Below are 20306 nucleotides of genomic sequence, written 5' to 3'. Positions count from 1 at the left end.
CTGACATCATCTGGTTTGGTTTATAGACTGACATCTGGTCGCGTTTATGGACTGACATCATCTGGTCGGGTTTATCGGCTGACATCATTTGGTTCTGTTTAGATACTGACATCATCTGGTTGGGTTTATAGACTGACATCATCTGGTCGGGTTTATAGACTGACATCATCTGGTCGGGTTTATAGACTGACATCTGGTTGGGTTTATAGACTGACATCATCTGGTCGGGTTTATGGACTGACATCATCTGGTTGGGTTTATAGACTGACATCATCTGGTTGTTTTTATAGACTGACATCATCTGGTCGGGTTTATAGACTGACATCATCTGGTCGGGTTTATAGACTGACATCATCTGGTCGGGTTTATAGACTGACATCATCTGGTCGGGTTTATGGACTGACATCATCTGGTCGGGTTTATGGGCTGACATCATCTGGTCGGGTTTATAGACTGACATCATCTGGTTGGGTTTATAGACTGACATCTGGTTCTTTTTATAGACTGACATCATCTGGTTCTGTTTAGATACTGACATCATCTGTTCGGATTTATAGACTGACATCATCTGGTCAGGTTTATAGACTGACATCATCTGGTCGGGTTTATAGACTGACATCATCTGGTCGGGTTTATAGACTGACATCATCTGGTTTGGTTTATAGACTGACATCATCTGGTTTGGTTTATAGACTGACATCATCTGGTCGGGTTTATCGGCTGACATCATTTGGTTCTGTTTAGATACTGACATCTGGTTGGGTTTATAGACTGACATCATCTGGTCGGGTTTATAGACTGACATCATCTGGTCGGGTTTATAGACTGACATCTGGTTGGGTTTATAGACTGACATCATCTGGTCGGGTTTATGGACTGACATCATCTGGTTGGGTTTATAGACTGACATCATCTGGTTGTTTTTATAGACTGACATCATCTGGTCGGGTTTATAGACTGACATCATCTGGTCGGGTTTATGGACTGACATCATCTGGTCGGGTTTATGGACTGACATCATCTGGTCGGGTTTATGGACTGACATCATCTGGTCGGGTTTATGGGCTGACATCATCTGGTCGGGTTTATAGACTGACATCATCTGGTTGGGTTTATAGACTGACATCTGGTTCTTTTTATAGACTGACATCATCTGGTTGGGTTTATAGACTGACATCATCTGGTCGGGTTTATAGACTGACATCATCTGGTCGGGTTTATAGACTGACATCATCTGGTCGGGTTTATAGACTGACATCATCTGGTCGGGTTTATGGACTGACATCATCTGGTTGGGTTTATAGACTGACATCATCTGGTTGTTTTTATAGACTGACATCATCTGGTCGGGTTTATAGACTGACATCATCTGGTCGGGTTTATAGACTGACATCATCTGGTCGGGTTTATAGACTGACATCATCTGGTCGGGTTTATGGACTGACATCATCTGGTCGGGTTTATGGGCTGACATCATCTGGTCGGGTTTATAGGCTGACATCATCTGGTTGGGTTTATAGACTGACATCTGGTTCTTTTTATAGACTGACATCATCTGGTTCTGTTTAGATACTGACATCATCTGGTCAGGTTTATAGACTGACATCATCTGGTCGGGTTTATAGACTGACATCATCTGGTCGGGTTTATAGACTGACATCATCTGGTTTGGTTTATAGACTGACATCATCTGGTTTGGTTTATAGACTGACATCATCTGGTTTGGTTTATAGACTGACATCATCTGGTTTGGTTTATAGACTGACATCTGGTCGCGTTTATGGACTGACATCATCTGGACGCGTTTATAGACTGACATCATCTGGTCGGGTTTATCGGCTGACATCATTTGGTTCTGTTTAGATACTGACATCATCTGGTTGGGTTTATAGACTGACATCATCTGGTCGGGTTTATAGACTGACATCATCTGGTCGGGTTTATAGACTGACATCTGGTTGGGTTTATAGACTGACATCATCTGGTCGGGTTTATGGACTGACATCATCTGGTTGGGTTTATAGACTGACATCATCTGGTTGTTTTTATAGACTGACATCATCTGGTCGGGTTTATAGACTGACATCATCTGGTCGGGTTTATGGACTGACATCATCTGGTCGGGTTTATGGACTGACATCATCTGGTCGGGTTTATGGACTGACATCATCTGGTCGGGTTTATGGGCTGACATCATCTGGTCGGGTTTATAGACTGACATCATCTGGTTGGGTTTATAGACTGACATCTGGTTCTTTTTATAGACTGACATCATCTGGTTCTGTTTAGATACTGACATCATCTGTTCGGATTTATAGACTGACATCATCTGGTCAGGTTTATAGACTGACATCATCTGTTCGGGTTTATAGACTGACATCTGGTTGGGTTTATAGACTGACATCATCTGGTCGGGTTTATGGACTGACATCATCTGGTTGGGTTTATAGACTGACATCATCTGGTTGTTTTTATAGACTGACATCATCTGGTCGGGTTTATAGACTGACATCATCTGGTCGGGTTTATGGACTGACATCATCTGGTCGGGTTTATGGGCTGACATCATCTGGTCGGGTTTATAGACTGACATCATCTGGTTGGGTTTATAGACTGACATCTGGTTCTTTTTATAGACTGACATCATCTGGTTCTGTTTAGATACTGACATCATCTGTTCGGATTTATAGACTGACATCATCTGGTTGTTTTTATAGACTGACATCATCTGGTCGGGTTTATAGACTGACATCATCTGGTCGGGTTTATGGACTGACATCATCTGGTCGGGTTTATAGACTGACATCATCTGGACGCGTTTATAGACTGACATCATCTGGTCGGGTTTATCGGCTGACATCATTTGGTTCTGTTTAGATACTGACATCATCTGGTTGGGTTTATAGACTGACATCATCTGGTCGGGTTTATAGACTGACATCATCTGGTCGGGTTTATAGACTGACATCTGGTTGGGTTTATAGACTGACATCATCTGGTCGGGTTTATGGACTGACATCATCTGGTTGGGTTTATAGACTGACATCATCTGGTTGTTTTTATAGACTGACATCATCTGGTCGGGTTTATAGACTGACATCATCTGGTCGGGTTTATGGACTGACATCATCTGGTCGGGTTTATGGACTGACATCATCTGGTCGGGTTTATGGACTGACATCATCTGGTCGGGTTTATGGGCTGACATCATCTGGTCGGGTTTATAGACTGACATCATCTGGTTGGGTTTATAGACTGACATCTGGTTCTTTTTATAGACTGACATCATCTGGTTCTGTTTAGATACTGACATCATCTGTTCGGATTTATAGACTGACATCATCTGGTCAGGTTTATAGACTGACATCATCTGGTCGGGTTTATAGACTGACATCTGGTTGGGTTTATAGACTGACATCATCTGGTCGGGTTTATGGACTGACATCATCTGGTTGGGTTTATAGACTGACATCATCTGGTTGTTTTTATAGACTGACATCATCTGGTCGGGTTTATAGACTGACATCATCTGGTCGGGTTTATGGACTGACATCATCTGGTCGGGTTTATGGGCTGACATCATCTGGTCGGGTTTATAGACTGACATCATCTGGTTGGGTTTATAGACTGACATCTGGTTCTTTTTATAGACTGACATCATCTGTTCGGATTTATAGACTGACATCATCTGGTTGTTTTTATAGACTGACATCATCTGGTCGGGTTTATAGACTGACATCATCTGGTCGGGTTTATGGACTGACATCATCTGGTCGGGTTTATAGACTGACATCATCTGGTTGGGTTTATAGACTGACATCATCTGGTTGGGTTTATAGACTGACATCTGGTTCTTTTTATAGACTGACATCATCTGGTTCTGTTTAGATACTGACATCATCTGTTCGGATTTATAGACTGACATCATCTGGTCAGGTTTATAGACTGACATCATCTGGTCAGGTTTATAGACTGACATCATCTGGTCGGGTTTATAGACTGACATCATCTGGTCGGGTTTATAGACTGACATCATCTGGTTTGGTTTATAGACTGACATCATCTGGTTTGGTTTATAGACTGACATCATCTGGTTTGGTTTATAGACTGACATCATCTGGTTTGGTTTATAGACTGACATCTGGTCGCGTTTATGGACTGACATCATCTGGACGCGTTTATAGACTGACATCATCTGGTCGGGTTTATCGGCTGACATCATTTGGTTCTGTTTAGATACTGACATCATCTGGTTGGGTTTATAGACTGACATCATCTGGTCGGGTTTATAGACTGACATCATCTGGTCGGGTTTATAGACTGACATCTGGTTGGGTTTATAGACTGACATCATCTGGTCGGGTTTATGGACTGACATCATCTGGTTGGGTTTATAGACTGACATCATCTGGTTGTTTTTATAGACTGACATCATCTGGTCGGGTTTATAGACTGACATCATCTGGTCGGGTTTATAGACTGACATCATCTGGTCGGGTTTATGGACTGACATCATCTGGTCGGGTTTATGGGCTGACATCATCTGGTCGGGTTTATAGACTGACATCATCTGGTCGGGTTTATAGACTGACATCTGTTATTTTTAGATACAGACATCATCTGGTCGGGTTTATAGACTGACATCATCTGGTCGGGTTTATGGACTGACATCATCTGGTCGGGTTTATAGACTGACCTCATCTGGTTGGGTTTATAGACTGACACCATCTGGTCGGGTTTATAGACTGACATCAGCTTGTCGGGTTTATAGACTGACATCATCTGGTTTGGTTTATAGACTGACATCATCTGGTTTGGTTTATAGACTGACATCTGGTCGCGTTTATGGACTGACATCATCTGGACGCGTTTATAGACTGACATCATCTGGTCGGGTTTATCGGCTGACATCATTTGGTTCTGTTTAGATACTGACATCATCTGGTTGGGTTTATAGACTGACATCATCTGGTCGGGTTTATAGACTGACATCATCTGGTCGGGTTTATAGACTGACATCATCTGGTCGGGTTTATAGACTGACATCATCTGGTTGGGTTTATAGACTGACATCTGGTTCTTTTTATAGACTGACATCATCTGGTTCTGTTTAGATACTGACATCATCTGGTTGGGTTTATAGACTGACATCATCTGGTTGGGTTTATAGACTGACATCATCTGGTTGTTTTTATAGACTGACATCATCTGGTCGGGTTTATAGACTGACATCATCTGGTCGGGTTTATGGACTGACATCATCTGGTCGGGTTTATGGACTGACATCATCTGGTCGGGTTTATGGGCTGACATCATCTGGTCGGGTTTATAGACTGACATCATCTGGTTGGGTTTATAGACTGACATCTGGTTCTTTTTATAGACTGACATCATCTGGTTCTGTTTAGATACTGACATCATCTGTTCGGATTTATAGACTGACATCATCTGGTCGGGTTTATAGACTGACATCATCTGGTCGGGTTTATAGACTGACATCTGGTTGGGTTTATAGACTGACATCATCTGGTCGGGTTTATGGACTGACATCATCTGGTTGGGTTTATAGACTGACATCATCTGGTCGGGTTTATAGACTGACATCATCTGGTCGGGTTTATAGACTGACATCATCTGGTCGGGTTTATGGACTGACATCATCTGGTCGGGTTTATGGGCTGACATCATCTGGTCGGGTTTATAGACTGACATCTGGTTCTTTTTATAGACTGACATCATCTGGTTCTGTTTAGATACTGACATCATCTGTTCGGATTTATAGACTGACATCATCTGGTCAGGTTTATAGACTGACATCATCTGGTCAGGTTTATAGACTGACATCATCTGGTCGGGTTTATAGACTGACATCATCTGGTCGGGTTTATAGACTGACATCATCTGGTTTGGTTTATAGACTGACATCATCTGGTTTGGTTTATAGACTGACATCATCTGGTTTGGTTTATAGACTGACATCTGGTCGCGTTTATGGACTGACATCATCTGGACGCGTTTATAGACTGACATCATCTGGTCGGGTTTATCGGCTGACATCATTTGGTTCTGTTTAGATACTGACATCATCTGGTTGGGTTTATAGACTGACATCATCTGGTCGGGTTTATAGACTGACATCATCTGGTCGGGTTTATAGACTGACATCTGGTTGGGTTTATAGACTGACATCATCTGGTCGGGTTTATGGACTGACATCATCTGGTTGGGTTTATAGACTGACATCATCTGGTTGTTTTTATAGACTGACATCATCTGGTCGGGTTTATAGACTGACATCATCTGGTCGGGTTTATGGACTGACATCATCTGGTCGGGTTTATGGACTGACATCATCTGGTCGGGTTTATGGGCTGACATCATCTGGTCGGGTTTATAGACTGACATCATCTGGTCGGGTTTATAGACTGACATCTGTTATTTTTAGATACTGACATCATCTGGTCGGGTTTATAGACTGACATCATCTGGTCGGGTTTATGGACTGACATCATCTGGTCGGGTTTATAGACTGACATCATCTGGTTGGGTTTATAGACTGACACCATCTGGTCGGGTTTATAGACTGACATCAGCTTGTCGGGTTTATAGACTGACATCATCTGGTTTGGTTTATAGACTGACATCATCTTGTTTGGTTTATAGACTGACATCATCTGGTTTGGTTTATAGACTGACATCTGGTCGAGTTTATGGACTGACATCATCTGGACGCGTTTATAGACTGACATCATCTGGTCGGGTTTATCGGCTGACATCATTTGGTTCTGTTTAGATACTGACATCATCTGGTTGGGTTTATAGACTGACATCATCTGGTCGGGTTTATAGACTGACATCATCTGGTCGGGTTTATAGACTGACATCATCTGGTCGGGTTTATAGACTGACATCTGGTTGGGTTTATAGACTGACATCATCTGGTCGGGTTTATGGACTGACATCATCTGGTTGGGTTTATAGACTGACATCATCTGGTCGGGTTTATAGACTGACATCATCTGGTCGGGTTTATAGACTGACATCATCTGGTCGGGTTTATAGACTGACATCATCTGGTCGTGTTTATGGACTGACATCATCTGGTCGGGTTTATGGGCTGACATCATCTGGTCGGGTTTATAGACTGACATCATCTGGTTGGGTTTATAGACTGACATCTGGTTCTTTTTATAGACTGACATCATCTGGTTCTGTTTAGATACTGACATCATCTGTTCGGATTTATAGACTGACATCATCTGGTCAGGTTTATAGACTGACATCATCTGGTCGGGTTTATAGACTGACATCATCTGGTCGGGTTTATAGACTGACATCATCTGGTTTGGTTTATAGACTGACATCATCTGGTTTGGTTTATAGACTGACATCATCTGGTTTGGTTTATAGACTGACATCTGGTCGCGTTTATGGACTGACATCATCTGGACGCGTTTATAGACTGACATCATCTGGTCGGGTTTATCGGCTGACATCATTTGGTTCTGTTTAGATACTGACATCATCTGGTTGGGTTTATAGACTGACATCATCTGGTCGGGTTTATAGACTGACATCATCTGGTCGGGTTTATAGACTGACATCATCTGGTCGGGTTTATAGACTGACATCTGGTTCTTTTTATAGACTGACATCATCTGGTTCTGTTTAGATACTGACATCATCTGGTTGGGTTTATAGACTGACATCATCTGGTTGGGTTTATAGACTGACATCATCTGGTTGTTTTTATAGACTGACATCATCTGGTCGGGTTTATAGACTGACATCATCTGGTCGGGTTTATGGGCTGACATCATCTGGTCGGGTTTATAGACTGACATCATCTGGTTGGGTTTATAGACTGACATCTGGTTCTTTTTATAGACTGACATCATCTGGTTCTGTTTAGATACTGACATCATCTGTTCGGATTTATAGACTGACATCATCTGGTCAGGTTTATAGACTGACATCATCTGGTCGGGTTTATGGACTGACATCATCTGGTCGGGTTTATGGGCTGACATCATCTGGTCGGGTTTATAGACTGACATCATCTGGTTGGGTTTATAGACTGACATCTGGTTCTTTTTATAGACTGACATCATCTGGTTCTGTTTAGATACTGACATCATCTGTTCGGATTTATAGACTGACATCATCTGGTCAGGTTTATAGACTGACATCATCTGGTCGGGTTTATGGACTGACATCATCTGGTCGGGTTTATGGACTGACATCATCTGGTCGGGTTTATGGGCTGACATCATCTGGTCGGGTTTATAGACTGACATCATCTGGTTGGGTTTATAGACTGACATCTGGTTCTTTTTATAGACTGACATCATCTGGTTCTGTTTAGATACTGACATCATCTGTTCGGATTTATAGACTGACATCATCTGGTCAGGTTTATAGACTGACATCATCTGGTCGGGTTTATAGACTGACATCTGGTTGGGTTTATAGACTGACATCATCTGGTCGGGTTTATGGACTGACATCATCTGGTTGGGTTTATGGACTGACATCATCTGGTTGTTTTTATAGACTGACATCATCTGGTCGGGTTTATAGACTGACATCATCTGGTCGGGTTTATAGACTGACATCATCTGGTCGGGTTTATGGACTGACATCATCTGGTCGGGTTTATGGGCTGACATCATCTGGTCGGGTTTATAGACTGACATCATCTGGTTGGGTTTATAGACTGACATCTGGTTCTTTTTATAGACTGACATCATCTGGTTCTGTTTAGATACTGACATCATCTGTTCGGATTTATAGACTGACATCATCTGGTCAGGTTTATAGACTGACATCATCTGGTCAGGTTTATAGACTGACATCATCTGGTCGGGTTTATAGACTGACATCATCTGGTCGGGTTTATAGACTGACATCATCTGGTTTGGTTTATAGACTGACATCATCTGGTTTGGTTTATAGACTGACATCATCTGGTTTGGTTTATAGACTGACATCTGGTCGCGTTTATGGACTGACATCATCTGGACGCGTTTATAGCCTGACATCATCTGGTCGGGTTTATCGGCTGACATCATTTGGTTCTGTTTAGATACTGACATCATCTGGTTGGGTTTATAGACTGACATCATCTGGTCGGGTTTATAGACTGACATCATCTGGTCGGGTTTATAGACTGACATCTGGTTGGGTTTATAGACTGACATCATCTGGTCGGGTTTATGGACTGACATCATCTGGTTGGGTTTATAGACTGACATCATCTGGTTGTTTTTATAGACTGACATCATCTGGTCGGGTTTATAGACTGACATCATCTGGTCGGGTTTATGGACTGACATCATCTGGTCGGGTTTATGGGCTGACATCATCTGGTCGGGTTTATAGACTGACATCATCTGGTCGGGTTTATAGACTGACATCTGTTATTTTTAGATACAGACATCATCTGGTCGGGTTTATAGACTGACATCATCTGGTCGGGTTTATGGACTGACATCATCTGGTCGGGTTTATAGACTGACATCATCTGGTTGGGTTTATAGACTGACACCATCTGGTCGGGTTTATAGACTGACATCAGCTTGTCGGGTTTATAGACTGACATCATCTGGTTTGGTTTATAGACTGACATCATCTGGTTTGGTTTATAGACTGACATCTGGTCGCGTTTATGGACTGACATCATCTGGACGCGTTTATAGACTGACATCATCTGGTCGGGTTTATCGGCTGACATCATCTGGTTGTTTTTATAGACTGACATCATCTGGTCGGGTTTATAGACTGACATCATCTGGTCGGGTTTATAGACTGACATCATCTGGTCGGGTTTATAGACTGACATCATCTGGTCGGGTTTATAGACTGACATCATCTGGTTGGGTTTATAGACTGACATCTGGTTCTTTTTATAGACTGACATCATCTGGTTCTGTTTAGATACTGACATCATCTGGTTGGGTTTATAGACTGACATCATCTGGTTGGGTTTATAGACTGACATCATCTGGTTGTTTTTATAGACTGACATCATCTGGTCGGGTTTATAGACTGACATCATCTGGTCGGGTTTATGGACTGACATCATCTGGTCGGGTTTATGGACTGACATCATCTGGTCGGGTTTATGGGCTGACATCATCTGGTCGGGTTTATAGACTGACATCATCTGGTTGGGTTTATAGACTGACATCTGGTTCTTTTTATAGACTGACATCATCTGGTTCTGTTTAGATACTGACATCATCTGTTCGGATTTATAGACTGACATCATCTGGTCGGGTTTATAGACTGACATCATCTGGTCGGGTTTATAGACTGACATCTGGTTGGGTTTATAGACTGACATCATCTGGTCGGGTTTATGGACTGACATCATCTGGTTGGGTTTATAGACTGACATCATCTGGTTGTTTTTATAGACTGACATCATCTGGTCGGGTTTATAGACTGACATCATCTGGTCGGGTTTATAGACTGACATCATCTGGTCGGGTTTATGGACTGACATCATCTGGTCGGGTTTATGGGCTGACATCATCTGGTCGGGTTTATAGACTGACATCATCTGGTTGGGTTTATAGACTGACATCTGGTTCTTTTTATAGACTGACATCATCTGGTTCTGTTTAGATACTGACATCATCTGTTCGGATTTATAGACTGACATCATCTGGTCAGGTTTATAGACTGACATCATCTGGTCAGGTTTATAGACTGACATCATCTGGTCGGGTTTATAGACTGACATCATCTGGTCGGGTTTATAGACTGACATCATCTGGTTTGGTTTATAGACTGACATCATCTGGTTTGGTTTATAGACTGACATCATCTGGTTTGGTTTATAGACTGACATCTGGTCGCGTTTATGGACTGACATCATCTGGACGCGTTTATAGACTGACATCATCTGGTCGGGTTTATCGGCTGACATCATTTGGTTCTGTTTAGATACTGACATCATCTGGTTGGGTTTATAGACTGACATCATCTGGTCGGGTTTATAGACTGACATCATCTGGTCGGGTTTATAGACTGACATCTGGTTGGGTTTATAGACTGACATCATCTGGTCGGGTTTATGGACTGACATCATCTGGTTGGGTTTATAGACTGACATCATCTGGTTGTTTTTATAGACTGACATCATCTGGTCGGGTTTATAGACTGACATCATCTGGTCGGGTTTATAGACTGACATCATCTGGTCGGGTTTATGGACTGACATCATCTGGTCGGGTTTATGGGCTGACATCATCTGGTCGGGTTTATAGACTGACATCATCTGGTTGGGTTTATAGACTGACATCTGGTTCTTTTTATAGACTGACATCATCTGGTTCTGTTTAGATACTGACATCATCTGTTCGGATTTATAGACTGACCTCATCTGGTCAGGTTTATAGACTGACATCATCTGGTCAGGTTTATAGACTGACATCATCTGGTTGGGTTTATAGACTGACATCATCTGGTCGGGTTTATGGACTGACATCATCTGGTTGGGTTTATAGACTGACATCATCTGGTTGTTTTTATAGACTGACATCATCTGGTCGGGTTTATAGACTGACATCATCTGGTCGGGTTTATAGACTGACATCATCTGGTCGGGTTTATGGACTGACATCATCTGGTCGGGTTTATGGGCTGACATCATCTGGTCGGGTTTATAGACTGACATCATCTGGTCGGGTTTATAGACTGACATCTGTTATTTTTAGATACTGACATCATCTGGTCGGGTTTATAGACTGACATCATCTGGTCGGGTTTATGGACTGACATCATCTGGTCGGGTTTATAGACTGACATCATCTGGTTGGGTTTATAGACTGACACCATCTGGTCGGGTTTATAGACTGACATCAGCTTGTCGGGTTTATAGACTGACATCATCTGGTTTGGTTTATAGACTGACATCATCTTGTTTGGTTTATAGACTGACATCATCTGGTTTGGTTTATAGACTGACATCTGGTCGAGTTTATGGACTGACATCATCTGGACGCGTTTATAGACTGACATCATCTGGTCGGGTTTATCGGCTGACATCATTTGGTTCTGTTTAGATACTGACATCATCTGGTTGGGTTTATAGACTGACATCATCTGGTCGGGTTTATAGACTGACATCATCTGGTCGGGTTTATAGACTGACATCTGGTTGGGTTTATAGACTGACATCATCTGGTTGGGTTTATAGACTGACATCATCTGGTCGGGTTTATAGACTGACATCATCTGGTCGGGTTTATAGACTGACATCATCTGGTCGGGTTTATAGACTGACATCATCTGGTCGGGTTTATAGACTGACATCATCTGGTCGTGTTTATGGACTGACATCATCTGGTCGGGTTTATGGGCTGACATCATCTGGTCGGGTTTATAGACTGACATCATCTGGTTGGGTTTATAGACTGACATCTGGTTCTTTTTATAGACTGACATCATCTGGTTCTGTTTAGATACTGACATCATCTGTTCGAATTTATAGACTGACATCATCTGGTCAGGTTTATAGACTGACATCATCTGGTCGGGTTTATAGACTGACATCATCTGGTCGGGTTTATAGACTGACATCATCTGGTTTGGTTTATAGACTGACATCATCTGGTTTGGTTTATAGACTGACATCATCTGGTTTGGTTTATAGACTGACATCTGGTCGCGTTTATGGACTGACATCATCTGGACGCGTTTATAGACTGACATCATCTGGTCGGGTTTATCGGCTGACATCATTTGGTTCTGTTTAGATACTGACATCATCTGGTTGGGTTTATAGACTGACATCATCTGGTCGGGTTTATAGACTGACATCATCTGGTCGGGTTTATAGACTGACATCATCTGGTCGGGTTTATAGACTGACATCTGGTTCTTTTTATAGACTGACATCATCTGGTTCTGTTTAGATACTGACATCATCTGGTTGGGTTTATAGACTGACATCATCTGGTTGGGTTTATAGACTGACATCATCTGGTTGTTTTTATAGACTGACATCATCTGGTCGGGTTTATAGACTGACATCATCTGGTCGGGTTTATGGGCTGACATCATCTGGTCGGGTTTATAGACTGACATCATCTGGTTGGGTTTATAGACTGACATCTGGTTCTTTTTATAGACTGACATCATCTGGTTCTGTTTAGATACTGACATCATCTGTTCGGATTTATAGACTGACATCATCTGGTCAGGTTTATAGACTGACATCATCTGGTCTGGTTTATGGACTGACATCATCTGGTCGGGTTTATGGACTGACATCATCTGGTCGGGTTTATGGGCTGACATCATCTGGTCGGGTTTATAGACTGACATCATCTGGTTGGGTTTATAGACTGACATCTGGTTCTTTTTATAGACTGACATCATCTGGTTCTGTTTAGATACTGACATCATCTGTTCGGATTTATAGACTGACATCATCTGGTCAGGTTTATAGACTGACATCATCTGGTCGGGTTTATAGACTGACATCTGGTTGGGTTTATAGACTGACATCATCTGGTCGGGTTTATGGACTGACATCATCTGGTTGGGTTTATAGACTGACATCATCTGGTTGTTTTTATAGACTGACATCATCTGGTCGGGTTTATAGACTGACATCATCTGGTCGGGTTTATAGACTGACATCATCTGGTCGGGTTTATGGACTGACATCTGGTCGGGTTTATGGGCTGACATCATCTGGTTGGGTTTATAGACTGACATCATCTGGTCGGGTTTATAGACTGACATCATCTGGTCGGGTTTATAGACTGACATCATCTGGTCGGGTTTATAGACTGACATCATCTGGTCGGGTTTATAGACTGACATCATCTGGTCGTGTTTATGGACTGACATCATCTGGTCGGGTTTATGGGCTGACATCATCTGGTCGGGTTTATAGACTGACATCATCTGGTTGGGTTTATAGACTGACATCTGGTTCTTTTTATAGACTGACATCATCTGGTTCTGTTTAGATACTGACATCATCTGTTCGAATTTATAGACTGACATCATCTGGTCAGGTTTATAGACTGACATCATCTGGTCGGGTTTATAGACTGACATCATCTGGTCGGGTTTATAGACTGACATCATCTGGTTTGGTTTATAGACTGACATCATCTGGTTTGGTTTATAGACTGACATCATCTGGTTTGGTTTATAGACTGACATCTGGTCGCGTTTATGGACTGACATCATCTGGACGCGTTTATAGACTGACATCATCTGGTCGGGTTTATCGGCTGACATCATTTGGTTCTGTTTAGATACTGACATCATCTGGTTGGGTTTATAGACTGACATCATCTGGTCGGGTTTATAGACTGACATCATCTGGTCGGGTTTATAGACTGACATCATCTGGTCGGGTTTATAGACTGACATCTGGTTCTTTTTATAGACTGACATCATCTGGTTCTGTTTAGATACTGACATCATCTGGTTGGGTTTATAGACTGACATCATCTGGTTGGGTTTATAGACTGACATCATCTGGTTGTTTTTATAGACTGACATCATCTGGTCGGGTTTATAGACTGACATCATCTGGTCGGGTTTATGGGCTGACATCATCTGGTCGGGTTTATAGACTGACATCATCTGGTTGGGTTTATAGACTGACATCTGGTTCTTTTTATAGACTGACATCATCTGGTTCTGTTTAGATACTGACATCATCTGTTCGGATTTATAGACTGACATCATCTGGTCAGGTTTATAGACTGACATCATCTGGTCTGGTTTATGGACTGACATCATCTGGTCGGGTTTATGGACTGACATCATCTGGTCGGGTTTATGGGCTGACATCATCTGGTCGGGTTTATAGACTGACATCATCTGGTTGGGTTTATAGACTGACATCTGGTTCTTTTTATAGACTGACATCATCTGGTTCTGTTTAGATACTGACATCATCTGTTCGGATTTATAGACTGACATCATCTGGTCAGGTTTATAGACTGACATCATCTGGTCGGGTTTATAGACTGACATCTGGTTGGGTTTATAGACTGACATCATCTGGTCGGGTTTATGGACTGACATCATCTGGTTGGGTTTATAGACTGACATCATCTGGTTGTTTTTATAGACTGACATCATCTGGTCGGGTTTATAGACTGACATCATCTGGTCGGGTTTATAGACTGACATCATCTGGTCGGGTTTATGGACTGACATCTGGTCGGGTTTATGGGCTGACATCATCTGGTTGGGTTTATAGACTGACATCTGGTTCTTTTTATAGACTGACATCATCTGGTTCTGTTTAGATACTGACATCATCTGTTCGGATTTATAGACTGACATCATCTGGTCAGGTTTATAGACTGACATCATCTGGTCAGGTTTATAGACTGACATCATCTGGTCAGGTTTATAGACTGACATCATCTGGTCGGGTTTATAGACTGACATCATCTGGTCGGGTTTATAGACTGACATCATCTGGTTTGGCTTATAGACTGACATCTGGTCGCGTTTATGGACTGACATCATCTGGACGCGTTTATAGACTGACATCATTTGGTTCTGTTTAGATACTGACATCATCTGGTTGGGTTTATAGACTGACATCATCTGGTCGGGTTTATAGACTGACATCATCTGGTCGGGTTTATAGACTGACATCTGGTTGGGTTTATAGACTGACATCATCTGGTCGGGTTTATGGACTGACATCATCTGGTTGGGTTTATAGACTGACGTCATCTGGTTGTTTTTATAGACTGACATCATCTGGTCGGGTTTATAGACTGACATCATCTGGTCGGGTTTATAGACTGACATCATCTGGTCGGGTTTATGGACTGACATCATCTGGTCGGGTTTATGGGCTGACATCATCTGGTCGGGTTTATAGACTGACATCATCTGGTTGGGTTTATAGACTGACATCTGGTTCTTTTTATAGACTGACATCATCTGGTTCTGTTTAGATACTGACATCATCTGTTCGGATTTATAGACTGACATCATCTGGTCGGGTTTATAGACTGACATCATCTGGTCGGGTTTATAGACTGACATCATCTGGTTTGGTTTATAGACTGACATCATCTGGTTTGGTTTATAGACTGACATCATCTGGTTCTTTGTATATATACTGACATCTGATTTTGTTTTTAGTTTGTAAGAACTCGTCCTACAGAAACATTCTCCTGGAGATGTTCCCAAACATCAGAGTGTTGGATGGTGAGACATTTTATTTGAATAACATGTTTCATTAAAGGTTTTATACTGTTGCTTGTCAAGTAACAGTGATCTGTTCTCTTCAATGCTCTGTTTTAGGTGAAAGAGTGGTTGGACGTGGGAGTGATTTATATAAATTATGCAAAGACATTGATGAAACTATCAAAGGTATTTATTTCAATTAGCTTGAAACTATTAGACATTTTCAGAACAGAGAAGGTCATTGTATATTTGCATCTCTTTGACTCGATCTGAGATTACACTTTTGAGAAGCCAAATGTATTGTTGTCTCTAGCTTCTTGCCTTTGTGCTGTTGTCTGTGCCCAATAATGTTTGTACCATGTTGTGTTGCTGCCATGCCATGTTGCTACCATGTTGTGTTGCTGCCATGCCATGTTGCTACCATGTTGTGTTGCTGCCATGCCATGTTGCTACCATGTTGTGTTACTGCCATGCCGTGTCTTAGGTCTCTCTTTATGTAGTGTTTTGTTGTCTCTCTCGTTATGTGTTTTGTCCTATATTTTTATGTTTAATCCCAGCCTCCGTGCAGGAGGCCTTTTGCCTTTTAGTAGGCCATAATTGTAAAGAAGAATTTGTTCTTAACTGACTTGCCTAGATAAATAAAGGTTAAAATAATAAAACAACTCAGATATTGAAATGGAGTGAACATATGCTCCTTGTTGAAGTTAGTGCCTTCGGGAAGTTCTCATACCCCTCGACTTATTCCACATTTTGTTGTTACAGCCTCAATTCTAAGTTTATTAAATATACTTTTTTTTCTCACCCATCTACACACAATAGAATTTTAGCAAATGTATTGAAAATAAAATACATAAATATCTCATTTACATAAGTATTCACACCCCTGAGTCAATGCATGTTAGAATCACCTTTGGCAGTGATTACAGCTGTGAGTCTTTCTGGGTAAGTCTAAGAGCTGTGAGTCTTTCTGGGTAAGTCTAAGAGCATTGCACACCTGGATTGTACAATATTTTTGAAAATAAAAAAATTCAGGCTGTAACACAACAAAATGTAGAAAAGGTCAAAGGGTGTGAATCCTTTCTGAAGGCCCTGTATATTTGAAAACGGTAAAATAGTGTTTGACCCAGAAGGTCCTCTTATGTCCCCTGTTCAGCTGGTTTCTATAGGAATGGCCAGTTACCAGAGCTGCCTGGCTGTAAGCCCTGGGTCGACAACGACTTCTGGGAAATCAAGAGATCCAGCAACGTCATTATAGACGAGGCCTACAAACAGTTCAATGGTAAGAATGAATCCATACTATGTTATTATGAAAAATGTATGCACTCACTCTGGATACGAGTGTCTGCTAAATGTTTAGCGGATACTTCAGGACGTTGGTAATGAGGCCCTTTTTATCCCCAGAGGCAGATGACTTCCTGGAAACCACGTTTATATGTCTGCTTGCAGTTTTGAAGGAAGTAGCTAAGTAGCATTGGCTCGCTAAACTGCTTCCATCATACTGCACACAGAGACATGGTACCCACCGGTTCATCTGCCTCTGTATGGACTGTATGTGGACTAATACAATACTGTAAATTTGACTAGCTTCCCATTTTTCTAATGCCTGATTTTAGGGTTTGACAATCTTGGAGAAAATGTAACTAACCACTGATTTTGATCTCCCTACAGACGTCCTTCATGAATGCAGACTGCTGAACAACAGAGCAACACATGTCATCTCACAGACAGAGAGATCTCTGAGCCTCAAGAACCAGCCAAAGCAGTACTCTGTTTAAAATGCCGTTTACAACAGGCAACATTGATTGTGAAGTGTGTTTGTGTGATATGTGTTACTTACATGAAACGATGTCATGGCTTCATGTATTTGTATTAAATGATGTTGTTTTATATCCGAATGCTTGACCCAGCACCAGTGCCAGAACCTTGACATGCTCAGCATTACGTTGCAGACAGTGCTGCATAGTGACACCTAGAGGATACATAACTACCCTTGGATCTAGTGTAGCCAATGTAAAGCCTCCTACCCCCTTGGGTCTAGTGTAGCCAATGTAAAGCCTCCTACCCCCTTGGGTCTAGTGTAGCCAATGTAAAGCCTCCTACCCCCTTGGGTCTAGTGTATCCAATGAAAAGCCTCCTACCCCCTTGGGTCTAGTGTAGCCAATGAAAAGCCTCCTACCCCCTTGGGTCTAGTGTAGCCAATGAAAAGCCTCCTACCCCCTTGAGTCTAGTCTAGTGTAGCCAATGAAAAGCCTCCTATCCCCTTGAGTCTAGTCTAGTGTAGCCAATGTAAAGCCTCCTATCCCCTTGGGTCTAGTCTAGTGTAGCCAATGAAACGCCTCCTATCCCCTTGAGTCTAGTGTAGCCTATACTACACTCTTAGAAAAAAAGGTGCTATCTACAACCGAAAAGGGTTCTTCGGCTGTCCCCATAGGAGAACCCTTTTTGGTTCCATGTGGTACCCTTTCCACAGAAGGTTTTACCTGGAACCAAAAAGGGTTCTCCTATGGGGACTTTTTTGGAACAGTTTTTTCTAAGAGTTTACCTACCTGTGTAGCCTACAGATCGTACAGGCTAGTACTACCGACTCCTACCCTCTACCGACTCCTACCGACTCCTACCCACTACCGACTCCTACCCTCTACCGACTCCTACCCTCTACCGACTCCTACCCTCTACCGACTCCTACCCACTACCGACTCCTACCCTCTACCGACTCCTACCCTCTACCGACTCCTACCCACTGCCGACTCCTACCCACTGCCGACTCCTACCCACTGCCGACTCCTACCCACTGCCGACTCCTACCCTCTGCCGACTCCTACCCACTACCGACTCCTACCCACTACCGACTCCTACCCTCTATAGCAGGGGTGGGCAAACTTTTTGGCTCGAGGGCCACATCGGGATTTTGAAATTCAATGGAGGGGAGCATTTTTTGGGAGATCAATTTGCGGGGGCCTCTCGAGTGGCGCAGCGGTCTAAGGTACTTCATCGCAGTCTTTGAGGCGTCACTAGAGACCTGGGTTCGATCCCAGGCTGTGTCACAGCTGGCCAGTTCCTGGGAGACCCATGAGGCGGCACACAATTGGCCCAGCGTCATCTGGGTTAGGAGAGGATTTGACAGGCCAAGATTAACATTTACCATCGCGCTCTAGTTACTCCTGTGGCGGGCCGGGCACATGGCCCCTGACACGGCTGCCAGGTGTACGGTGTATACAGAACATTGGTGCGGCTGGCTTCCGGGTTAAGCGGGCGTTGTGTCAAGAAGCAGTGTGGCTGGGTCGTGTTTCGTGGGACGCACAACTCTCAACCTTCGCCTCTCCATATGGGAGTTGCAGCGATGGGACAAAACTACCTACCAATTGGAAACCACGAAATTGGGGAGAAATAAACAGGTAAAAAAATATATATATTATATTTTTTTATGCCTACAGACTTCTACCCTCTACAGACGTCTAACTTCTACAGACGTCTACCCTCTACAGACTTCTACCCTCTACAGACGTCTACAGACTTCTACCCTCTACAGACGTCTACAGACTTCTACCCTCTACAGACGTCTACAGACGTCTACCCTCTACAGACGTCTACAGACGTCTACCCTCTACAGACGTCTACCCTCTACAGACGTCTACAGACGTCTACCCTCTACAGACGTCTACAGACGTCTACCCTCTACAGACGTCTACAGACGTCTACCCTCTACAGACGTCTACAGACGTCTACCCTCTACAGACGTCTACCGACGTCTACCCTCTACAGACGTCTACCGACTCCTACCCTCTACCGACTCCTACCCTCTACCGACTCCTGACCTCTACCGACTCCTACCCACTACCGACTCCTACCCACTGCCGACTCCTACTCTCTACCGACTCCTACCCACTACCGACTCCTACCCTCTACCGACTCCTACCCTCTACCGACTCCTACCCTCTACCGACTCCTACCCTCTACCGACTCCTACCCTCTATAGCAGGGGTGGGCAAACTTTTTGGCTCGAGGGCCACATCGGGATTTTGAAATTCAATGGAGGGGAGCATTTTTTGGGAGATCAATTTGCGGGGGCCTCTCGAGTGGCGCAGCGGGCTAAGGTACTTCATCGCAGTCTTTGA

At 43.0% G+C, this 20306-nt stretch overlaps 1 protein-coding gene across 2 annotated transcripts in view; it reads left to right on the top strand.

Moving 5' to 3' along the window:
* Positions 1–18179, top strand: part of LOC139406273 (leucine rich repeat containing 61) — a 35862-nt gene extending 17683 nt beyond the window's left edge. For both annotated transcript variants that reach the window (XM_071148727.1, XM_071148728.1), the window contains exons 6-9: positions 16147–16212; positions 16309–16377; positions 17345–17470; positions 17860–18179. In XM_071148727.1, the coding sequence (XP_071004828.1) occupies positions 16147–16212; positions 16309–16377; positions 17345–17470; positions 17860–17966 (368 nt within the window). In that variant the 3' untranslated portion in view covers positions 17967–18179. The remainder of the gene's footprint in view (positions 1–16146; positions 16213–16308; positions 16378–17344; positions 17471–17859) is intronic.
* The last annotated feature ends 2127 nt before the right edge of the window (positions 18180–20306 follow it).

This window comes from Oncorhynchus clarkii, chromosome 4 (assembly GCF_045791955.1).
Source record: "Oncorhynchus clarkii lewisi isolate Uvic-CL-2024 chromosome 4, UVic_Ocla_1.0, whole genome shotgun sequence".
Lineage (NCBI taxonomy): Eukaryota > Metazoa > Chordata > Actinopteri > Salmoniformes > Salmonidae > Oncorhynchus > Oncorhynchus clarkii.
Note: the sequence above shows the minus strand (reverse complement) of the source record. Positions and strands in the feature narration are given on the sequence as shown.